This window comes from Urocitellus parryii, chromosome 11 (genome assembly GCF_045843805.1).
Source record: "Urocitellus parryii isolate mUroPar1 chromosome 11, mUroPar1.hap1, whole genome shotgun sequence".
NCBI classification, from domain to species: domain Eukaryota; kingdom Metazoa; phylum Chordata; class Mammalia; order Rodentia; family Sciuridae; genus Urocitellus; species Urocitellus parryii.
Window position 1 is genome coordinate 275,507 of NC_135541.1, and position 23,211 is coordinate 298,717.

A 23,211-nucleotide genomic window follows, 5' to 3' on the forward strand; every position below is an offset into this window, starting at 1 on the left:
GTGGCACCAGGGCTGGAACCTACCCCTCCAACTGGGACCGCGATGCAGCGCTGGCCATTTGGAATGCAGAGACCACTGGTCAACCTGGGGAAATGCAGGCTCCCCTTGTAGAGACAGGACAGGGGATCCTGTCTTCTGGCCTTCAGCCTTACACAACCACACTGTGGGTGCCCTATCCTGTGCTGGGCTTTTAGTACGTGGTATAGGGTTTTAGCATGTGACCTGTCATCTCAGGGTGGTTGGTGGTAACCTCAGCTTGGGAGAGGGTGAGGCCACCAGGTGCCTTCTGCAAACCCAGGACTGAGGTCGTTCTCACAATTCGCACCCCTACCCATGCTGAGCCCTTGTTTCAAGGAACATCTGTGTTCTGAGAGGGAGGCCCCACCCAGGGTCCCTCAGCCACAGACACCTATAGTCAGGGCTGGAGGCCTAAGCCAGGCAAGCGGGGATGAGCGGGCCTTCCTCCAGGCCTGGCAGGAGAGTGGGCCGGGAGGGGAGGGCCCAAACCCCTGAGAGCCAGACAGAGTCTGAGGGGCCAGTGTGATAGAGGGTACCAGCCCAACAAGGGCCTCTCCTCTCCCTCCAAAAATGGCTACCCCTCACCCCAGCCAGGGTCAGGGGCCCAGGCCTGCTCTGCATAGCTCAGGCTGAGAAAGATTTACCTGGCAGAGGGACCCCACCTCTCTACCTCCCGGAGAATTCAGCTTCCAGTCCAGAGCAGGTAAGGCTGCCCCTGCTGGCTGGGCCCCTCCCATGAAGCCCCACCCCACACCCAGCAGCTGGTTAAAGAGGCAGCTGCCCAGCTGCCACATCCTGCTCAGTGACCTACTGAAGCTCTGAAGCTATCACCATCTTGGTCACACACCACACCATGGATGAGGAATGGAGGCTCGAGGTACTGAAGATGCTTGGCACGGGCGCCACTCCCTGCACTTGGCTCCTGGGGGTCAGGGCGGGCCCTTCGTGGCCATCAGGGTAGGTCATCTTTTGGGTGGACTTGGCCTGGAGCAAAGGACACTACACACACTGTACACTGTGTGGTGTACAGTGTTTGCTAAATAGAAGCCGAAGGAACACTACAGACACCGTGGGCACAGCACCTGGGGGAACGCCCCCAATAGCGTGTGTCCCGGCGCCAGTAACCATACAGAGTACACACGATGCGAGCCACGTGTTGGTCACACTGTCAGCATGGAGCCAGGCAGGGCAGAGGGGTTGGCCTGGTCCTGTCTCTCACACACTCAGACACGAAGGACCAGGGCAGGAAGGGTGTGCAGCCCTAGGAAGCAGGGTTCCAGTTCATCCTCTGTTGTGTGGCCTGCTGACCGGGCAGCACTCCTGGTGAGTGTGAGCAGACATGTGTGAGTGTAAGCACCTGTGTGTGCCTCAGGGCTGCACCTGATCTCCTGCGGTGACGGAGGCCTCTGGCATCTGCAAGGGCACCTCTTGTGCCCACTTCTTGTGCCTCCAGTCCCCTCTCTGGAGTTCCCCCGCCCTTCAGAACAGGGGTTTCTGTTCCTAAGAAAATTGGACCTTCCTGGCCTCCCATAACATGCAGTCCCCCTCCTGGCTTACCTGTGAGGGCTTGGCGTGACCGCAGGATACTGGTGTGGCCACTGTAGGCACTCAGTACTGCCAGGCACATGGGGGCCTCCACCCCTGCTTCCAGGGACCCCAAAAGCTAGTTGGCTGGCCCTGATGCGCATGTTCCCAGAGCACACTGGAGCAGCCTGCTTGGGCACACCCAGCAGGGCACAGGCAGGCTGGGTTGCAGCAGATCCCAGCCCAAGCCTCGGCAGAGGGAGGGTGCTGGACCTCAGCAGGCCACACCCCAGGCACAAGAAGTAATTCAGGCCAAGAGGTGGACAGTCCTCAAAGTCTGTCAGGCTGGGCTGTGCCTCTGTGGCCAAGGGACATGAATGTCCAGATATTCCAGAGACAGAGATCAGAGAACTGCCAGATCCTGGCTGGGGAGACCTGGCTGGGCTGGGAGTGGGGGGTGGCTGCTGGTTGGGTCAGGCAGGGAGCCACCTGGGTGGCAGGCAGGGGCCTTCGGAGGTTCCCTTCTTGGACACAGGGTGGAACCACGGCCCAAGCGTCTGACACAGGGCCTGGGCCCTGGAAGCACCACCAGAGCTAGCTGGCCCTGCCATGGTTTGAGGAGGAGGGGAGTGGCTGGTGGAGCTGTGTGCCTCCTTCAGAGACCTGCTGGCCTCCTTCTGCTCCAATACCACCAACATGGCCTGGTCGGCCTGGTCTGCTCCTGCTGGAACCCTCTCCAGACTACCTCCTGGGGGCTGCTGCTTCTGGGCACCCTGGGGGTGCTCTGCTGGCAGCCTGGGCTCCTGCTGGAGCAGTACTGGCACTACCCAGTCATCGTGACAGTGTCCATGCACTCGGAACGCCAGCTCTTCTTCCCCCAGTCACCCTGGGCGACAGGAACTCACCCCAGTGAGGACCTGCGGGTGTCAGCCTGAGGGGTGGGCTGCCTGTCTCTTCACATCCTGGGACTTCTCCCGGAACACAGTCACCTGAAGCCTGGCCCTGGGTGATGACCTATGCTGTGCCCAGCCAGGACTTCCCAAGGGACACCCAGTCGCTGGGAGCCCAGGGATGAGGAGAGGAGGGGCTCTCCCAAAGGGCAGTCTGAGCTGGCCTGCCAGCTTGGGTTCCCCCAGGAGGGGGCAGGAACCAAGGGAGGTGGGGGCTGTGAGCACTGGGGGAGGGCCAGGCCAGGGGTCTGATCTCAGCTCTGCAGGCCTGGGGAGAGCCCAGGTCCAGCTCCGGACTCAGAGTCCCTCTCCTGCATCCTGAAGTGGGGGAGGGGCTGGGTCCTCATGAGGTTTAGAGAGGCTGAGGCTGCCAGGTGCTGCCTGTTGGGGACCAGTGAGGGGCCCTCACCAGGGTCTCTCCAGGAATGCCCTAGGGGATCACATGGGGGGCCCTGGGATAGCGGCTCCGATACGATGTGCCCCCAGGCCGAGCCCTACTGCGTGCCATCTGGAGGTGCTGGACACTCTTGCCCAGGAGAACATCTACTCCCTATACAAGTACCACTTCACCAAGGGCAGCCATGTCCCCTCTGCCAGTGTTTCTGGCCCCAAGCCCCCCATCCAGCTCCATGGGATCCGTCTGCTAGTGGCTGAGGCACCTGTACAGAGAGCCCAAGGCGGGCTTCAGACTGGTGTGGGGGTGCTGGCATGCTGCCCGAGGAGAGTGCACCTGGTCATGGGTAGGTGAGGAGTTGTGTCTGAACTGACTCCCCACCTTCCAGTGCAACAGCAGCGGTGGTGACTGCTTCTACCGCACCTACTTGTCAGGAGTGGTGCCGCTTCCACTACATGGACGTCCTGGCCCGACTGCCCACTGCCTGAGAGGATGGCCAGCACAGCAACCGTGGCCACATCATCTTGTCTTGCCACTATGACAGCAAGGACTGCCAGGTCTGGTGAGCAGGGCAGGGCGACTGCTGTCCTTTGTCCCACCCAGTGGAGTGCGGTTCTATCCTGGGGTCTGGCTGGCTAGACACCTAGGCTGCCCAGGGCTAGCTGCAAACAAGGCAGGCATGGCCCCTCAGCATCCTGGGTGGGGAGGCAGGCCACAGGCAGGCCTGACCTGAGCCGGCCCCAGGTTCCAGGCACTTCCAGATGTCCTACCAACGGCCGCTGCCACACCTTGAAGGGTGTGTGGGCTGCACAGCACCCAGGTATCACCCACAATGAGTGCCCGTCCCTGGTGGGCATGTGGCAGTGATGGTGCAGGAGGGACGGGGGCTCACACCTCCCTCTCAGCTTCACCAGGTATCAGTCTGGTCCTCAGGACTGAGCTGCAGCAGTATCTCACGCTGCTGTCCACCGAGGCTGCTGTCAGGGTCATGGTTCATGGGCACAACCACACGCTCTTATTAGAGCACCAGGATTTCAGTATCCGGCCAGGGATGGAGACCACAGTTGACATCCAAGAGGCGGGCGTGCTTGGGGACCCTCTGGGCCCACCACCCTGGGGGCCTGGGGGGCAGGGTCGGCAGAACTGAAACCCCTCCCCGCTGGACGTGGTGCGCAGAGGGCGTGGCCATGCCATTATTGTACAACACCTCCAACGCCAGGCTGGTGAGTGTGGGCGGGCTGGCGAGGTCTGGGAGCTGAGAGTGGTCCCTATGCAGACAGGGCCTCCGCTCCAACTCTGCTGCTCTCCAGTCTGGCCTTCCTTCCAGAAACTGATAGTGGAGACCTGCTCCTGCGCCTACCACCTCTACCCACTGCCTGCGGGGGCTCAGTCCTGCAGCCATGCAGCACTCAGTCTGGGTTGAGCCCCGCTCTCCTCCCCTGCAGAGGGTGGCTGGATGGGGGGCTCCTAACCCTGGTGGCTCCTAACCAGCCCCCACGACCCCTCTCCAGGTCACTGCTTCTACCACCTCCTCCAGGACCTGGAAACAGACTAGCTGGCAGGCGCCTCCTGCTGTCCCAGGTCCTGCAGGTGAGTTGGGAGATGGGGCCCAGGGTCAGGGGTCACTGCCCTAGGCTGCTGCATGGTGTGACCACTGGCCTGTTTCTCCCAGGGAGTCTTCATACAAGCTCCCTGCGGGGACCTCTAGGTGGCCTTCAGCCAAGTCTGTGGTGAGCGGCCAGGGCATGGTGGGGACGGGTTCAGCAGGCTCCTGGGTAGTCCCTGCCTTCACACCTGCCTGCAGTGCCCTCTGGAGAGGGGAGTAGTCGCTGTGCTTGGCAAGTGGGGCCGGTAGAGCTGGAGCCACAGCCACAGCCGCAGGTGATGCACCCCTTCCTCCAGGGGGTATCCTGGCCGAGCCTCTCCTGGGTGAGCCCCCCACAGCTGTTTCCACTCCAGCAGCAGTGTGGCCAAGGTGAATATCCTCTACCAGGAACTCAACCACCCAACGGTGGGTGAGGCACCCGGGTACCCTGTGAGTGACCTGAGATCCAGGGCTTGGGCTGGGGGAAGGCAGGGCAGCATCTGGCCACTCCCACTGGTGGCCACCACAGCGCAGCCCTGCTCAGAGGTTCCCAGGTGCGGGAGGCCCCCAAACCCCACTCACTGTCACCCACCCGCAGATTCCCCAGCTGCTGTCAGCCAGGGGCAGCCTCTGGAGCCTGTGGTTTGGCTCATCAGTCCTCTCTGTTCTTAAACTGCTGGAGTTGTGGCTGGACACCATGGCCCTAGCCTTCCTGCTGGGCCTCTATCGGCTCTGCAGAGCATGGGTGTCCCAGCCTGGCGCCCTACCAGTCCCGAAGCCCGGGGACTGCAGGCATACCTGCAGAGTTCCAGGGGGAACTGCTGTGTTTCACTTTTACAGAGAGTCCCAGGAGCGCTGGAAGGAGTTTTGGCAGAAGAGATAGGCTGAGCTCTTGTCCCTCGACCCTCCTGACACCTGAACCAGCCCTGGGGCATCTGACCCCTAGGCCTGACCCTATGGGATAGTGGGCTCCCCTGGACGTCCAAGATGGGCTAGACTGGCCCACCCGGTTGGGTCCACCCAACAGTTCACAAAGACTTGAGTCTGTGGGCATGCAGATACATCAGGGCTTCTCTCTGCCCACCCACCAGTGATTTCTTGGGTCTGGAGCAGGTCGAGGGCAGAGAGGAGGGGAGGTCCCCTCCTGTCTAGATTCCTGAGTTCTGGGTATGATTGTGTGCATGCTTGTGTGTGGGCAGAAGTGCCTTTCCCTAGTGGTGCATCTGGCGTCCTGTCTGTGCACTTCTGGGTGTCTACATCTGTGTGTCGGTGTGTGTGCATGTCAGGCAGAGCCTGCCTCGGCTTCAGGGCAGCCTCGGGCCAGGCAGGAAGCAGGGCAGGACCAAGGCAAAGTTGGTAATAAAATCAGCTGCTTTGTAATAAAATCAGTGATTCACAGTGGCCAGAGTGTGTGTGTGGCTCTCCTCTTACCCATGCTGGGGTGAGCTGCAGACCTCAGATCACACCCCAACACTTCCTTGGAACAGACCACAGCAGTCACACTATGGGGGCCAGAGAGACACTATATAGGACCAGGCCCAAGCCATCCTTACTGGCTGGGTACACCCACCCCTGCTACCACCAGGGGTCACCAGCTAAGCTAGAGGAAGTTAGAGAGGCCAGGGAATGGGGGCTGGGGATGCCAGAAGTCCTTGGTCCCCCATCAGGCCCCTGGCCTTTGGACAAGGGACAATGGAGGGACCCTGCTCAGAGCTGCTGCTCAAGGAGGGCAGAGGACCCATTCACATCCCCAGATGAGACAGAGCAGTGCAAGGCAGGTGAGCCAATGAGCAGGCAGTGGGCGCAAGCGGCAGAGGTTTATTAACCGTGAGTGATTGGAACGGGAGGGGGGGGGGGATCCTGCCAGCCTAAGGGTGGCAGGTGGCAGGGTGGGCGGTGGGCAAGCTCAAGCAGGGAAGAAAGAGCTAATTCTGCTCTTTAGGGTCACAGCCAGCAGGCAGGGGAATCGGGGCCCCGGTCCAGTGCCCACCTTGCTGCCGGTGGAGCCTCCCTGGGCAGCATTTGCATAGTGACCAGCAAGAACCCACAGTTGTGGAGGGGCTCAGCCTGTCCTGAGGCTCTTTTACAAAAGGAGAATTTGAAGGCATTGGTGGGTCCCCAGATTAGCAAAAGACCCCTGGGCCCATCAGAGGGCTCAGTCCCAGGGGCGAGGCCAGTGAAGGGGCAGGGCAGAGCTATGGGGGCATCCCCCCAGCAGCAGGCAGAGCTGGGATCAGGGTGGTCCTTGAGAGTCCAGAGAAAAAAACGCAGACAAAGTCAGAACAAGGCCGTTGTAGAAAATCCACTCAGTGGGTAACAAAGAACAGTGGGTGTGGTGGGAAGTGCCAGTGGGTTTAGTGTACGCCTGGCTCTGGGCAAGTTCCTCCCTGGAGGAGGCAGGGAGGGTCTGGGGCCAACCGGCACCAGGGGCCGTCGTGGCCAGCCACATGGCCTTGGGACGCCTGCGTCGGTCCCAGGCAGAGAGCCCAGGCCAGAGCCCACCCACCCAGCACCTGCAAAAGCCCAGCCTTGATACTGGGGTCACTAAGTGAGGTACTTGGGTTGGTTCCCTGGATGGGCTGCCACTCCTGCTCTGGGAAGGTGCTGGTGGCCAGCCACCAGCCCCAGGCTAGAGGAGGGGCTCTGGGGGGTGAGTAAGAAGGACCCAGCTAGCAGGTCAGTGTTCCGCGGCGGTAAAAGTGGGGGCAAGAGATGACACTGACCCTGAGGGCACAGAGGCCTCGAGTGATTTGTGACGTTAGCCATCCAGGCCCCTGAAGAAGGGGTCACCTGAAGACAGAGATTCCCCAAGTGGGGTGAGGGGCACCAGAAGATGCAGCACCCCCAAAAATGTGGGGTTTCAAGACTCAGTGCTGGGGTCCTTCACTCCCGGCCAGGGGGGACCACGGGTAGCCGGGAGGAGGGATGAGCAGGCGCGTGGGGCTCCAGGAGCACCAGGGCACGGGGGCTGTCGGGATGTCGGGCCCGTGGACCTTGCGCAGGCAGGGCTGTGGCTGGGTGGGGGACCAGGACTTTCAGGGGCATGCAGGGTCCGGGCCGGGCGGGCCGGGCAGGGCTGGGGTCCCCCGGCTGCCCGGCCTGCGCAGCCCTAGCTCTCCTCCAGGTGGAGACTGATGAACTCCTGGATGCACCTGCGGTATTGCAGCTCGGTTGGGCTGCTGCCCGCCAGGGGGCCCAGCTGGCCGGGGGCCGCCTCAGCCTCTCGCATCTCCTCGGCCATGCGCGCCAGACGGAGCCTGGGGGAGGGGCGCAGTGTGAGGCAGCACCTCTGAGGACCCCCGACTCGCGGAGTCCCGCCCCCACGGCCGCGCGTGCTCACAGCGTAACGATGTCTGCGTTGGCCGCCTGCACGGCGATGGTGAGCGGGTCCTGCTGCTCCTGGTCCAAGGCGTGCTGGTCGGCTCCACGTTTCAGGAACAGGCAGACCTGGCTGGGAGTGGAGGGCGGTGTCTAGGCGAGGTGGGCTGGGCGCGGGTGAGGCCGGGAGGGGCAGGCTCAAGAGACTCACCCGGTGCGGCCCAGGAGCGTAGCGTGGTGCAGGGGCGCCCGGCCCCGGCTGTCTCTTTGGTTAACGTCTGCTCCGTTTTGCAGAAGGAATTCACAGATGATCAAGGAACCCTGGGGAGCCGGGCGCCTAGGACTGAGCCAAGAAATGGCCCCCTACAGGGCCCCCACACCAGGGCCCTCGGCCCTGCATGCCCAGCCAGGACAAGCCTGCCGGGGAGAGGATGCACACGTTGGCGTGCAGCTTCCTGCCACACTCACCCCTAGCACGGCCTGCACCAGCGGCGTTTTGCCTTCGTCCTCTGCGTCGGCCCAGTTTACCTCCGCCCCGTGGGCCAGCGCTGCGGCCAGCGCGGGGAGGTCGCGAGTGCGCGCTGCGCGGTGAGCCAGAAGTCCAGGATGCAGCTCACGCACATCTGCCAACCCCCAGGCCTCGGTCTCGGCCTCGGCCTCGGCCTCGGCCTCTGCCTCACCACTGGACTCCTCTGACTCTGCACCCTCTGCGGGAAGATGGACAGGGTTAGGGTCTTTGACTTCACTGGGTGGGGGTATACCAGGGCTGCGGTGATACAGAAAGGTGTGCACCAACCTTCCTCAGTGACACTGTCCACCACTGAGCCCGCACCAAAGGTCAGGACGTCTGAACTGCCATCAGAGCTGCCTCCCAGGCCACTGTCGCTGCTTAGACCTGCAGGGCCACAGGCTGGTGAGGCCGCAGGGAAGGCTCAGCCCCACTGGCCCTGCAGGGGACCTGGGAAGGGGCAGAACCAGCCCTAGCTAGGAAAGAGGAAAGGATAAAGAACCACCAGGCCTCAAAGGAGCCAAGGGTAGCCCAGGCCAGGTTTTGAGGTCTTCAGGTACTGGAAGCCCAGCCTGGCCAGCAGGGAAGAAGCCAGGCCTCAGAAAAGCCTGAGGCTGAGGGCCAGGGCGACAGCGCCCTCTGCTGCCTGCAGTCACCCGCTCCTCATTCCCATCATGCACATAGGCCCTCCAGCAGTGCCGTGCGCCGAGCACACACACACACAGCTCTTAACAGTCCCAGTTTCAGCCTCCAGGTTGGTGAACCAGAAAGCCCTGCTCCAGCTCCAGCTCTCCCCACGGCCAGCCCAACCTCCTTGTGACACTGCCTAGCTCTGTCCCTCCTATGTGGAAAAGCTGTCCTTTCTGTCCCTGAGCAAATGCCGTCCACACTGGTCCATGCGCCAGGGAGTCTTCACTGGCTCTCCTTCTTCTTTCCTGGATGGGGTGGCAGCCCCCAAAGGGGGTGGGCAGCAGGGGATGGGGCCCCCCAGAACTTACTGCGTGGACCGGCCCCCGCAGCCCCTGCATCGAAGTAGGAGAAGAGGGAGTCCAGCTCATCGGGACAGAAGAGGGAATCCCGGCGGAACTTGCGCTCCAAGGTGCCTGCTGCTGGGGGGTGGGCCACAGGTTCAGAGGGGGAAACTGAGCACCAGGATAGGAGGGTGCCCCAGGCCACACTGGGAGTTGGACAGAGTCTCCAACCCACCTCCCACCATGACTCTCAGGGATCCGGGGCTCAGACCCAGAGAATGGCCAGGGACCTGGTTGGTAATCCTGCCCAGGTTTATAAATGGGTGTGGCTGCTGACAGCCCTCTCACCTGAGGACAGAGCAGCCACTGAGGGAAGGACAGGTTCCAGCCGGACCTTGCGGCGGGTGGTGGGAGCACGGGGGGAGCTGTGGGGGCGCTGGCACTTCTGTGCTCGCCAATGCCTTGGGGCATCTCGGGCCAGTGCTGTTGGAGGCTTCCGCAGAAACTTCTTTTCCACGTATTTGTCCTTGATCCAGGCCTCCTTGTCCTGCCTGGACCAGGGGCAAACATGAGTCTGCATTCACTGGCTGAGGCTCCTCTGGCCAAGTTGGGCTGCACCCCACCTCACCTGGGGCTGCTGGCTGTGGGCTTCCTGCTGCCCAGGCCCTCATACTGGGCCTCATAGATCTGGTTCATGGTGCTATTCCCAAGCTCACACATCAGCTGGTGAGAGAAGGGTGTGTGGACGTCCGTACAAGTTCAAAAGACCCCAACTCCCACCCAAACCAAGGGTCCTAGAGGACTTTAAGAGCACCACCCCCACACCTTTAGTAGCTCTGGCTCCCAGGAATCCAGCGTCAGGGACCGAACCTTGGAGCAGTGGACACCCAGACTCCTGGGCAGCAAGGAGATAGGGCTGGGTCAGGTTGCAGCTCCACCTGGCTTGGCCCTGCCCCACCCCACCGAGTCAGGGAGGCCACCTGTGGATGCCTGAGCACTCAATGCAGAGTAGCACGCCAAGGTTGATGCTGGCCCAGCGGGGGTCTGGCTGGCCACAGTCGCCACACTGGCCATTGCCAGCCACGCTCTGTACCCGTTGTAGCACACTCTCACCCTTGACACCGCGTTCCCGAGAGTCCGTGGCAGAATCGATGCTGCTTGTGGATGGAGATGCTGTGCGGTCCAGCCTCTGGGACAGTGTGAGGGGCCATTCAGCCCGACTCCCCTGCAGGCCCTTCCCCCACCCCAGTCAGGGGCCCTCAAGCACAATCCAAGACACACACAGGTGTGCACACATTCAGCACGCACACGCATGTACATGGCACAGCACACACACACACACATGCAGCCTGCAGGAGCTGCCTCATGGACACACAGGCAAGCATGTGCAAGTGGAAGGGCAGGCTGGGCCCCACCTCGCCGTAGCAGCTGTCTGGGCTCTCTCGGTAGGCAGAGGCAATGCTGGCCTGCACAGCTTGCACCCAGGCCTGCCTGAGCTTCTCCGAGTCGGCCTGCAGCATGCAGCTCCTGGAGGGAGGGGCTGGTTAGGCTGGGTGGGTGGGGCTCCCCCCCCTGCCCTGGGCTGGGCCTCCTCACTTGGTGGGCGACACGACCTCAAAGCAGAACCTCCGCTCGATGTCCTCACAGGGCTTCACGGAGCACAGGCGGAGGTCATCCACCACCACAGTCAGCGCATCCTGTGGGCAGCAGCACCACTGTGGACATCTGTCTGCTCACCCCCACCTGGCACCGACCACCTGTTTTCTTCTTCACCTTAGACATCTCCAGCAATCTATTCCAAACTCCCTGTTACCTGACCATTCGGGCCTGGTGTCCATCAGTATCCTCAGCTCTGTGCCAACCCCCATTGACTAACCCACCCCATAGTCCAGGTGGGGAGGGGTCCAGCCACCAGGACCCCAACCCAACGCACCTTGAGTTTCTTCTGGTAAACAAGTTGGCTGTTCTGAATGGAGAACCAGCGCCTGGTGAAGTGGATGGGCAGGGGGTCAGGCAGCGCTGGCCCCATGTCCACTCTGCTTTTGGCCCAGCCTGCCCTCAGCCCTGCCTGAGAAAGGCCCTCACCGGTTCCATGTCTTGAAGGCATTGCTGGCTCTCTTGAAGAGGTAGCCCTCCATCACCACGCCGCTGGGGGCATCCACGTCGAATTCCACTTTTGACTCATCATAGGAGAAGTCCTGGGGAATGCAGAGCCAGCCCTCGGGGAGTGGCCACCACCAGAAGACCCCGCCATCCTCCCAGGCTCACCCAGAGTGAAGGACGAACTGAGGTACATGCTCAGACAGGAGACCCTCTGCCTGGTACTGCAACTTCCTGACTGGGCGAGACCCCCTGCCCAAGACCCCGCAGGCAGACCTTGGCATTCACAGCTGGGCTGGAGCTCTCCAGTCCCCCCCCCCACCAGCTTGCAGGACAAGAGGACTGCAATCAGGAAGGAAGCCCCCTCCACCACCACCCCCCCCCCTGCATCCTGAGTGCCCCGTGCATGTTGCCAGCTGGGTCAGCTCCAGCAGCCTGACAGAGCTCCATTGAGGAGCCAGAGCCTTGGGTGTCCTGTGTGTCCTCCGTCCAAGCAGGCCAGGCCAGAGGAGGAGAGGTCTGGCCACCTGCTCTCAGGCTGAGTGGGGGCAGGAAGGCACAGCTGCCACCACTCCCTCAGGTGGGGGAAGGGGTCCAGCTTCAGCCTGCATCTTGCTGGTGCCAGCAACCAGCCCACAGGTGGCGGGTGCAGTCCCGGCCTCTGGAGGTGGTGGGAGGTGTCCGTGGTGCTGAAGTGCCCCGGGCGGGGAGGGCCTGGCTTCCCCTTGCAATGCCCATGCCCACACGCCCAAGGGTGGATCATCTCACCTGCAGTAGTGTCTGAGGGCCAGAGGAGGAGTGGGCGGGAGGGGAAAAGACAGCCAGTGAGTGAGGGCCCTCCCACCACCCACAAGTAGCCCCACCCCCTACCATCCCACTGCCTCAGGCCCACCAGAGTGGCTCCCACCTGCAGCCCACCCCCATCTGGGTGATGGCCAGGCCACTGTGCAGTGGGTGAGCCCAGGCCAAGGACCAGCTACCCTCAGGCAGGAGGCCTCAGGTCCCAGCTCCAGCCCTTCCTGGTGCCCAGCCCACACTGTGAAGCTCCCACGGATGGGACTCGTCCCTCTCACTGCACGTTCCAGAGGGAAGCAGCCTCGGCCTGGCAGAGAGGGCATGGGCCTGGCGGGGAGGTTGGGCATGCAGCTCTGCCTATGGCCCCAGGTCGGGACCTCAGGGAGGTGGGCAGGGGGGATGGGGGGATGGGGGGATGGGGGGTGAGGCTGAGAGCAGGCTCCGGGAGCCTCACCCGCTGCTGGATGGCCGCGTGCTTGCGCTCCATCTCTCGCTTCTCCACGGCAGAGTCGATCACCAGCTGGTCCAGCTGTGGGGTTGGGGGCATCAGAGAGGCAGTGAGCCCCTCCCCTGAGACCCTGGCCCGGGTCCACCTTCCCCAGGCTCACCTCAGCTGCCAGCTTTTTCATGTAGGGGTCCAGCTGGTGCAGGAGGCTGTAGCCCTGCTGGAAGAAGCTGTGCTGGGCGTGCATGAAGGACAGCATCTGCAGGCACAGGGGCCAGTGAGCAGGGCTCTCTGCACGGGCCTGCTCACAGGCACCCCCCACAAGCACTCACAGAATCCAAGATCTCAAACTTCTTCTTGGCCTGGAGGACATTAATCTGCCAGAGGAGGAGCAAACAGGCCAGGTCTCAGGGCCAGGAACCCATGGCTCCACCTGACCAGAGTCCATTCAGGCTGCCAGTGGTCCTGAGAGCCCCAGGTCATCCCCAGTGTCCTGCCATGCCAGCCTCAATCTCCCATGTTGGACACAGGGTCCTATCCAGGCGAAGCCAAGCATCTCACCCCTGCCTTCCTGCTGAAGGTCCTCAAGCCCCCAGCCCACACCGCTCATCCCCACCTCTTGACTCGGGCAGGACAGACCCCCTCCCTGTTTCAGGAGCCAACCTCTCAGCTGACCTGGAGCACATAGTCCAGGGCTAGGTGGCGGAAGCACTTCCGGGTGAGGGTGAGGGCACCCGTGGCCTCCTCCACCTCATGGGGCCGATGCCTTGGGGCCTGAGCATTCCGCACCAAGGAGAGCTCCATGTCCTCCCGCACCTTATCAAACTGCTTCTTCGTCTCCTTGAACTTCCGGACATCCCTGAAGGCCAGTGTTGGGTCAAAGGTCAGAGGCTGGAGAGGGATGTGCTGACCCAACCTCTAACAGCCTTTCCTCTACTCCCAGCTTCTCCTCTGCTGCTGGCCAGGGCCTCCTTTCTTGCTCGCTATCCTGGCCCCCACCCCACCCCGGCCACCAGCCCCCTCCCCTGCTCCCTGCTCCAGGATCTCTCCAGCCCTTCACACCTTACTCCAGACCCAGTGATCCAAAGTCAACAAACATCTCCCCTGTGGTACCCCCAGCAACCCAACCACACCTATGGGGACTGAGCTGGACCCTGGGTCCTCCAACCAGCCTTGAGACCTTGGTCTGGATACCCTTGGCCACTCCCCTGTCCTGGAGATGAAGCACAACCTTGGGGCTTGGACCACTCACTCTTTGACAAAATTGTGCAGCTGCTGTCTCACAGACCTCTGGGCCTGGTCAAACAGGATCTGGGGACAGAGGCAGGGAGGAGCTTGTGGGGGTTTGTCCCTACAGAACAACCCAGTGGAGGCCCCATCCATCCCCGCTGTGAGAATCAGGAGAGTTCCGCCCTCCTACCCAGACCTGCCTGGGCCCAACTCTCTGCAGAGGGTGCTACCAGTGCAGCCAGTTCTGTACCAGGAGCTGGCCTCTGGGGGCCAGAGAGTGACTCCCAGCCTGGGTTGGTGCCCAGAGGCAACAGCTGTGACCACCTGCCCCTCTTTCCACCTGGCCCTCAGCCAGTCTACAGACTAATGCTGTCAGATGGGCTCCTCCTCCAGCTACACCCACAGTGCTCACATGGGCAGCACATAACAGCTACTGGAGGCTGCCCACCCTTAGCAGGAAGGGCTCCATCAGAGCCAGCCTGGGGAGAAGTGGGGCATGGTGCTGAGGGCTTCACAGTGGAGGGGCTTCAGGGTCCACCCACAGCACTCAGAATCAAACCCTCATGGAGAGGAGGGCTGGGCCCAACTCGGACAGGCAGAGAGACAGGAAGCCATCCTGAGCAGGTTTATTTCTGAACTTCCCTGCAGGGGTGGGGGCCCCCGCGTTCAGTCTAAGCTCCAGTTCCCAGTCCCCGCCCCGCCATGTGCCTCAGCCTGTTCTGTGTGTCTGTCCCCATCAGTCCTGGCCCTGCCCAAACATCAAGGGCGAGTCTCCCAGGGATGATGCAGGGTCAGCTGGGACGATGGAAGGAGTACTCTGCTCAGCTGGGAGATCTGGATGAGCTTCCAGGTCTCCCCCACCTTGAGATCCCACTGCCCATGGCCCTAGGTTGTGCTACTTCCCCTGCCTCTAGGACCCAGTCTGTCTCTTACCTGGGACATGGCAGGGCTCCCAAAGGAGGCCTCCACACCCCACTGACTCACAGACATGGGTGGCCACCACTCTCACAGACTGGATGTGTAGGACATGGCCTCCCTCATGGGTGGCCACCCACTTGGCTCCCTGTGAGCTAGTTAGTCTGTTCCAGGCCAGGGAGGGCCTTTGGGAGCTGGTGGAGGCAGCATGATGGAGGCTGGGCCCTCACACCCATGAGGCTCACCGTGTGGTAGTTGACCATCTCCTGCAGGCTGTCTCCAAACCTCTGCAGACATTCCTGGGGAGAAGAGCAAGAGGGCTGAGGCCATGGTGCCGGTGGCACCTCACCATGTCCAAAGGGTCCCCTCCCTGCCCACAGGCTACAGAGCTGCACCTGAGCAGAGTCCAGACACCTGCTCATGAGCCTGGGCACCCTTGAGGGGCTGTCTCCCTGCTCCACCCCCACCTGGCGGTCAAAAGCCAGCTGGCACCTCACCGAGATGACGGTGTCACCTTGGCACTGCTGGGACAGGTCACGGACACCACTCACAAAGAGCCTGTTGGTGGTGACGTAGGCCTTGCCGGCCTCGATCATGCCACTGCACAGCTTGACCAGCTATGGATGGGACAGAGCAGGGAGGGTGAGGGTCTGGCAGCTCCTAAGAGCAATGCTCACAATGGCCGAGAGGTCCGTTCCAGCCAGAGAGAAGTACACAGCTCCCCAGGGAGGTCAGTGCGAGGTCAGAACTCAACTCAGGGCCCACTGGTGCCCAGGATGCAGCTGCCCCTGAGCAGCCTGCATAAGCCTGCTGGCACACAGGACAGTCCATGGTCTGGGCTCTGGAGCAGCAGACTGGGCAGGACAGGGGAACTTAAAGTAGGGGGCCAGGGCTGGGGTGTGACGTGGCACTTCAGACTTAAAGGCAGCCAGTGTGGGCTCATGGCACTGATTCTGTCACCCCCCAGGTCCCCAACCCAGGTACACTGGGCACAACCTCACAGCAGCTGTCCCTCATTCAGCAGCCAGCAGAGGCCTGGGTGACATGCCTGGGTCAGCCCCTCCAGGGGATGAGACTCACGTATATGCACGTGGTATGTGCACCCTGGGATGTGTGTGGGAGGACACGGATGGGGGAGTCAGGGGCAGATCCAGGTTCTGAGCATGCACATGAGTGTTTGCACACTGCTGGGTGTGCATGAGCTCCTAAATCCTGAAAAGCCAGTCCTGCTTTCGGACTAGGGGGCTAGGACGGGCGGGCAGAGCCACACTGACGCTCCAGGTGCCCCAGGCCTCCCCCTCACCTTATCCAGTTTGGCCTCAATCTCGACCACATCTGTCTCTACCTCATCGATGGTGGCCCTGCAACAAGAACAGGTGGCTGGGATCAGTCTGCAGCCCGCTGTGCTGACGAGGGGACAGACTTGGGCTTTGTCTCCCCTTGCACCTCCCCCAGGGGGGTCTGCCATAGAAAGAAGCTTCCAGGAAACTGAGGTTGGGAGAGGGCAAGAGGGAAGAGACCCAGGTTCAGCAACTCTGGAGCCATCCAGCACCCAGCATCACCCCAGGAAGAGGCTACATGGGTGGTAACACCCTCTGCCCAACTGAAACTGATGCACCAGGAGTCGGGGAAGGGAGGGCAGAGGTTAGGAAAGGCCTCAACCCCTGAGGACAGCAGGGAGCCAGAGAGCCACAGAGGTGGTGCTCATGACAGCCTGGGCCAAGCCTTGCTGAGGAGCAAAATAAAGCCCCAAACCAGCTGAGAAGTGGGGTCCACCAGCTCCTCAACCCCAAAACTCCAATAAGCACAGTCCGCCTGGAGGGAGAGGTGGGTCGGGTCTCCCCAGAGCCCACTCCCATCAGGGCAGCCTGACAATGGGGCTGCCATGGGGTGGGAAGAGTTAAGGAATGACATCACCGGGAGAAGCCAGGGGAGAATCCCGGAAGCCAGAGGCAGATGGATCAGGCACGTGACACCCCCACCCTCTGGGAACAGGAAATAAGGAAATAGGGCCAGGATCCCAGCAGTCCCCCACCCTGCACAGTCAACTCGGCTGGTGAACCAAGCCCATCTGACCTGCCAGGGATGAGGAACCCGGAGGGGGCGGGGGGCGGGGGGTATAGGCACAGGCTGGGGCAGAGGCAGTCTTCCAGGGACAAGTCTTGGGTGGGGGGTCCAACAGAGGGGAGGCCACCCAGGTCTAGCATCCCCTCACCCCTTGCGACCCCCACTCCCTGGACAAGCAGAGAAAGGAAGAGTTTCCAATCTTAGGGAACGGACCTACAGGTCACTTGGGACATGGTCTGGTGTGTCCTTAAGTAGGAGCTGGGACTGAAATGCCCAGGCTGTCCCAGCCAGGAACTATCAAAGGTCCTGTCTGCCCATGCTGGCCGGACATCAGCTGCTCTGGGAGCAGCCCCCACCCCTGGAGAGGCTAAGGGAACCTAAGTCCTGGAGCAAAGAGGGGAGGAAGGAAATGGAGCTTCAGCAGCTGCTGGACCATGGGTGACCTGTGTGTGCCACACCAGCCTGCCAGGCTGAGGAAGACTGCCTGGAACTACTGCCCAACCCACACCACCTGGAGGTGTGGACACGGGCAAGTTCAGACTCTGGACTTTTGACCACTGGTCTGAGAGTCCCAGAACAGAGAAGGGAGCGCCTGCCCAGAAGAGTGCTATGGGGTCACCCTGGCTCCCCTGAGAAGGCCAGATGACTGGACAGCTGCACCCAGAGCTACTGCCCTTGACCAGGAGCCTGTCTTTAGGAGATGGCAAGGGCCGTGCTGGGCCCGGAGTGACCGCCGGGCTTGCGGGGACAGGGTGGGTGCTGAGTCGAGGTTCAGCAGGAGCCCTTCTCCTTTCCTCAGTCTGGGACCTGAGGTCTTTCTCTGGCTCCCTGCAGCTGGGCCAGGGGAGGAGGCCCCTCCACCAAAGCCCTGACTCAGCGCCTGAAGCCCCACCCAGGGGACGGGCCATGACACCCTGAGGTGGTGCCCCTTCCTCAGCTTCTCAGGACCCCCACCACAGTGCCCCTGGTCCAGGGGGTATCCCTGAGGCTGTTACGAGCCCCTCCCCAGGCCAGGAGACCCCAAGCACGCTTGGGGACTAGGCTCTCCATGCTTCCACATTCTCCCACAGCCCCACCCTCAAATGAGCTACACCTGAAGGTAATGGACAGAGGCTCTGCAAGCTCCAGTTAGATCACAGCCCACCCCAATGCATGGAGCCAGGCTTCCACAGCCTTAAGACCAAAGTGCAGTAGGCATCTTCAACCCCAGCCCCTACTCACAGGCAGGCTGCAGGCACCTCCCCGCCAGAGAGAGACACTCCAAGCAGTTCAACAGGCTGGTTGTGGGAGGGGAGGCCCAGGATTAAATGGGGTTCCAGTCCCTCATATGCCCATCCACAGTGGGAGAAAGAGCCACAGGCTTCTGAGTAAGGGTGAAGTTGGGTGCCTCAGTCTGGATCAAGCCGCAGGAAAGAGGCCCTGGCCATGACTCCCCCACAACCCAGGTCCAAGATTCTGGGTGCCTGAGTCACTCAGATCAGTCAGCAATGGAAGATGGGAGAACCCAGAGGATGACCTCCAGTCTCTCTGCCCAGGGCCTGGGGCCACTCTGGGCCAACCCTGACCCTCTCAACTCCAGGCTCCCGAAGGCCTTTGTTAATGACTCCTTGTGAGGTGGTTTTGCAAGAGGCTGGCTCTAAGGATGCTGAGGCAGGCTCCCAGAAACCCAGCATGCACATGCAAGAATGTCCAAGAATACACATGCAGAAGCATGACACAGGCTCATGCACAAACACGCATGCATGCAGTGGCAGAGTGTTTATACATATGTGTTCCAGAGAATGGGGTGCAAACATGTGTGTGGACATGTGTACCTGGTCTTAGAACACACCTCTACACAGACTAAGGTGTTTACAGCACAACACACTCAGTACGTGAATCCATAGGGACAGGTAATACACACACATGCGTGCCTCTGACCATCATCAGTCTACGTGAATGCACAAAGCATGTCAGTCCAGGGTGCAGCTCACCCACACATCCAGGTACATGGTATGGCACCTCAAAGGGGGCAGAGTGGCAAAGCTCACACATGTGCACCTACACATGTGCATGTGCAGAGGCATGTGGCCTCACGAAGGGGCATACTTGCAAACTGCATATGGGAAGTGCTTCATTACTGTTTGCCAAATGTCGTCCAACCATTGAAACAGATGCACACTTGTGTACACGTCCATGAATATGTGGTTCATGCAGATGTGCATGCCTGCATGCTCAGGAATAATGAAAGGTACACAAACCCCCAGTGGATACTTGTCCTTTCCCACCATCCTGGACAGCCCCCACCCTCCAGGCCCTGTGGTCAAATTACCCTTCATTCCTACCAAGTGGCCTACTCTAGGCCCTAAACGTAGCAACAGCTGCCTATACCCATGCATTGCTCTGGACACACGGGCTAAAACAGAGTCGAGGGATGAACACTCTGGACCCAGACAACCTTGCCCAGAGCTGGGCTGCAGGGTGGCTGGGGGGAGGGGGGACCTCAGCCAGTGCAGGTTGCCACAGCAGAAAAGTGTAGATACCAAGCGGGGGTGGACAGTGCTGGAGATGGCCGTCCCCACAACTGCCCAGCCGGACACTGATGCACGGGGGCTGGGACGCCCACGCTCACACCCTCCGAGCGAGGTGAGCCACACAGGGGCGTCTTTTGTTCTAGTCCCCCGGGGCGGGGGCGGGACGGGGCCGCTGCTTTGTCCCGAGCCGGGCCCTCCGCCTCGGTCTCCGGCGGCCACAGCTCGGTCGCAACGCTGAGCAACGCCGCCCGCACAAAGGCGGCTCGCTGCCCCCGCCCGCACCCCTCTCCCGGCGGCCAGGACGCACCTGAAGCGCGGCGAGTCCTTGATGCACTCCTCGAACTCCACCGTCATGGCTGCAGTGGCAGGGCGCTCACTGGACCGAGGACCGCGGCGCGCCGAGCGGCACCCCCGGCCGCCCGCCCGCGCTCGGCGCCCGCCCGCCCCGGAATGAGGCCGCCGCGCCGCCGCCCCGCCCCGCCTGTCACTGCCGGGGAGCGTCGCCAAAGTCCGCCGCCGCCGCGCGCGCTGCCTGCTGTCACAGCCAGGGAGCGTCGCCGAACCCGCCACCGCGCACCACTGCTTTCACCCCCGGGGAGTGTCACCAAACGCCCTCCCTGTGTCCACTGCCACAGGGTCGGGGAGCTTGATGGGCCGAGACAGTTGGGCTTCGGGGACCGTCGGCCAAACCCAGGAACGGGGAGGGCGCGGGCTCCGCCCGCTCCAGCCATCCTAGCCATTGCGCAACTTGGGGCGTTTGCAAAAACCACATTTGGGAGGTCTTGGCCGCTACTCGGCGGACAGACACGCCCCTGAGGACTGGGCGGGCGGTGGGCGGCAGAGCGGGAATAGGGAGCTAACCAGTGAGTGGAGGCGGGCGCCTGAGAGCGTGCGGGGCAATAAGTGGCTCTGAGAGCGCCTCCAGGGCGCAGTCGCGGCCCAGCAGGCCGCTCAGCGGCGGCGGCACTTTCCACCCGCTCCCTAGGCCTCGCCCCGCCTCAGCCCCGCCTCTCCCCGGCAGCCTGCGGGGAGCGCGCAGGCGCAGGCACGGTGGGCGTGGCCGGCCTGAGGACACGTGGGGCACTAGCCTTGGGTCCCTCCGGCGCGATGCGCTCAGTGCGGGCGCGCTACCTCGTGTATTTCCAGTACGTGGGCACTGGTTTTAAGTACGTATCTCGGCCTTCCCGCGACATCCGTCACCTGGCTAGCAGGAAAGATGCGACCCGGCCGGGGAGAGCTCGCGGGGGTTAAATCCAGGGTCAGCGGGCAGACAGGGTGGCCCGGGTACAGCTTGCCCAACTTTCGGGCCCAGGAAATGCTTTGTTTGGCCTTAGGGCGGGGTGGGCAGGACGCGATGGCCTTCATCAGGTAACCCCACTCTCCTCTGTCCGCAGTGGAGTCGCGGCCGTCAGAGGCTCCCAACGTGCCATTGGAGTGCAGAACTACCTGGAGGTGAGGTCTGCCCGGCTGGGAGGGAGGCAACTCCCCGGGAGGCCCCGGTGGGAGCCTGGGGATGTGTCCCCTGCGGCCCTGGCCCTAGCTCCGCTGCCCCAAAGCTTTGTCGCAGCAGGAGGCCGCAGAGCGACTGAACTCGGTAGAGCCAGTCAGGTTCACCATCTCCAGCCGTACCGATGCGGGAGTGCACGCGCTGAGCAACACGGCACACCTGGATGTCCAGCGCCGCCCGGGCCAGCCGCCCTTCTCCCCCGAGGTGGTGGCCCAGGCCCTCAACACTCACCTGAGGCACCCAGCCATCAGGTGAGCCCCCAATCTGAGCATGGTTATCCTGTGCCCTACTCTTCCTTGACACCCGTGATCCACGGTGGGTGGAGGCTGGAAGTCCAGACTGGGCAGAACCTGGAGGTGAAGGGGCAGGCACTGAGGTGTCACCTGGATATGTGGGTGGGGTTATTCCTTGCTGAGCCTGACCTGCTGCCACAGGGTTCTGCAGGTCTTCCGTGTGCCCAGTGACTTTCATGCTCGCCATGCAGCTACCTCCAGAACCTACCTGTACCGTCTGGCCACTGGCTGTCCTGGTCCTGACCAGCTGCCTGTGTTTGAGCGAAACCTTTGCTGGGCTCTCCGAACAGAGTGAGTGTGGGTAAATGCAAGTCAGGAGGAGGGGGCTCACAAGGCCCCTTGCTGGGCCTTCCCTCCTGACTGCCTGCCTGGTGTCCTGCAGCTGTCTGGATGTACCTGCCATGCAGGAAGCTGCCCAGCACCTCCTGGGGACACATGACTTCAGTGCCTTCCAGTCAGCCGGCAGCCCGGCTGCTAGCCCAGTGCGCACACTGCGCCGAGCCTCAGTATCCCCTGGCCCCACCAGTCCCTTTGTCCTCCCCGAGGAAAACAGGTGAGGAAGAGAGCTTTGCACTGTGGTCCTACCTGGTGCCACTTGGGAGGCCACCAGGGCTAAATGCAGCTCCAGAACCTCTCCCAAAAAGACAGGACAGCACTCCCCCACACTGCCTGGGAGTTGGGGACAGAGTATTACCCTCCTCTTGAGAACCTTTGCCTGCCCAGAGCTCTGCCCAGCAGATAGGCTTTGGCAGCCATTGAAAGGTTTCACTGGGACTAGTGGTTCCAGCCCAGCCTGGGTTCCACTGCCCTCAGCAGGCCTCCTGCAGAGGGTGGAGACAGCTGTTGACTTCTAGAACCTTCCCAGTCAAGGGCAGCCCCAAGGGAGACTTCTGCATAGTCAGGCAGGAGAGCACCAGGCCTAGGGGTTGGGTGTTGGCAGTAAGCAGGCTGCGCTCCCCCTCTGAGCATCCCCATCCTAGTGGTCTCTCCATGTGAGGGCCCTCGGTACATTGCTGCCTCACACAGGTTGTGACTGCTTTCGATTCCTTTCCATGGGCCCCTCCTGGGGATGGTTGGTAAGTGAGGGCTAGTACTTGGAGAGCTGACAACTAGTCCCCATCCCCAACCTATCAACAAACACTCTTGTCTGAAAGCACATGGTGGGATTGGGTGGCTGGGACTGGCCTTCGGCTTGGATATCACAGGCATCTATGTCCTAGGAAGCTGCACTTCTGGACTCTGGAGTTCGAGAGCCAGTCTTTCCTGTACCGACAGGTGGGCTGTCCTGGGTCCTCCTGGGGTGGGCCAAGGCAGACCCCTGTCGCAGCTTCATTCTGGGTTGCAGGTGCGAAGGATGACAGCTGTGCTAGTGGCTGTGGGGCTCGGGGTTTTGACACCCACCCAGGTGAGGGTGATTCTGGAGAGCCAAGATCCCCTAGGCAAGTACCAGGCCCACCCTGCTCCAGCCCATGGGCTGTTTCTGAAGTCAGTGCTGTATGGAGGCCTCAGGGACCTTGGTAAGAGGCAGCACCACACCCATCCAGGCTGGGTCTTCCCTGAGGGAGGGGGATCTTGAGGTCAAGATATAGAAACCTGCTGTCCAACACATAGAAACCCAGGTACCCAATGGGAAGGCTGCAGGAGGGGAGCTGGAGAGGAGTTGCCACAGCATGGGATTCAGAGCCCTGTTTTCAGGCCCCTTGAGCAAAATCCCTCCGGTGGTGGCTCTAGGGTGACCCCCACCCCAGGCTGACCTAAAGTCTATCCACAGGTCCTGCCTCCTGCACCCTGCAGGGTCCACAGTATGGAAATGATGACCCTGGCCACAGAACCCTAGGTCTGGCTGTTGAGCCTGGTCACCTTGATCAACATACATAGCACATCCACCCCTCTTGCTTCCTTTCGATCTCAACCTCCCCAGAGTCCCTGCCACCCTGGACCACCCCCCCTCTGCCCTTGAGGAGGCTGACACAGATTGGGGTGCAGGAAACAGGTGTAAGCACCCAAATGTCCCTGGTTCTGCTTTTCCAGGAATACTACCCCTATCTTCCAGGGGCCTGGGAGCAAGAATAAAAGGT

At 61.8% G+C, this 23,211-nt stretch overlaps 3 protein-coding genes across 5 annotated transcripts; 2 read left to right on the top strand and 1 right to left on the bottom strand.

Moving 5' to 3' along the window:
• Nucleotides 1-1,915: 1,915 nt before the first annotated feature.
• Scnn1d (sodium channel epithelial 1 subunit delta) lies at nucleotides 1,916-5,354 on the top strand. Its single transcript, XM_026414898.1, is given in 13 exon segments — nucleotides 1,916-2,009; nucleotides 2,165-2,233; nucleotides 2,236-2,408; nucleotides 2,411-2,451; nucleotides 2,979-3,153; nucleotides 3,275-3,325; nucleotides 3,598-3,717; nucleotides 3,800-3,964; nucleotides 4,214-4,295; nucleotides 4,386-4,476; nucleotides 4,559-4,609; nucleotides 4,831-4,921; nucleotides 5,070-5,354. Coding segments are annotated over 13 exon segments (1,488 nt in total).
• A 597-nt stretch (nucleotides 5,355-5,951) lies between these two features.
• Acap3 (ArfGAP with coiled-coil, ankyrin repeat and PH domains 3) lies at nucleotides 5,952-19,766 on the bottom strand. Its single transcript, XM_026414876.2, has 24 exons — nucleotides 19,641-19,766; nucleotides 16,057-16,114; nucleotides 15,251-15,370; nucleotides 14,999-15,052; nucleotides 13,861-13,919; nucleotides 13,284-13,467; nucleotides 12,941-12,985; nucleotides 12,772-12,867; nucleotides 12,618-12,692; nucleotides 12,137-12,148; nucleotides 11,354-11,466; nucleotides 11,202-11,253; nucleotides 10,865-10,965; nucleotides 10,684-10,795; nucleotides 10,249-10,457; nucleotides 10,094-10,163; nucleotides 9,897-9,991; nucleotides 9,617-9,819; nucleotides 9,296-9,403; nucleotides 8,586-8,684; nucleotides 8,258-8,496; nucleotides 8,001-8,110; nucleotides 7,812-7,922; nucleotides 5,952-7,728 (listed from the first exon to the last, which is right to left on the bottom strand). Exons 1-24 carry the CDS (start codon nucleotides 19,685-19,687, stop codon nucleotides 7,581-7,583), a joined length of 2,520 nt encoding a protein of 839 aa, XP_026270661.2. The 5' UTR covers nucleotides 19,688-19,766; the 3' UTR covers nucleotides 5,952-7,580.
• A 615-nt stretch (nucleotides 19,767-20,381) lies between these two features.
• On the top strand, nucleotides 20,382-23,115 carry Pusl1 (pseudouridine synthase like 1). 3 transcript variants are annotated; one of them, XM_026414921.2, is made up of 8 exons: nucleotides 20,382-20,499; nucleotides 20,728-20,785; nucleotides 20,901-21,091; nucleotides 21,275-21,424; nucleotides 21,516-21,686; nucleotides 22,354-22,408; nucleotides 22,479-22,572; nucleotides 22,905-23,115. In XM_026414921.2, exons 1-8 carry the CDS (start codon nucleotides 20,441-20,443, stop codon nucleotides 23,009-23,011), a joined length of 885 nt encoding a protein of 294 aa, XP_026270706.2. In that variant the 5' UTR covers nucleotides 20,382-20,440; the 3' UTR covers nucleotides 23,012-23,115. The 3 variants fall into 3 exon arrangements, with proteins under 3 accessions (XP_026270706.2, XP_026270705.2, XP_077647643.1); XM_026414920.2 differs by having other exon boundaries at nucleotides 20,383-20,499; nucleotides 22,479-22,650; XM_077791517.1 differs by having other exon boundaries at nucleotides 20,383-20,499; nucleotides 20,904-21,091; nucleotides 22,479-22,650.
• The last annotated feature ends 96 nt before the right edge of the window (nucleotides 23,116-23,211 follow it).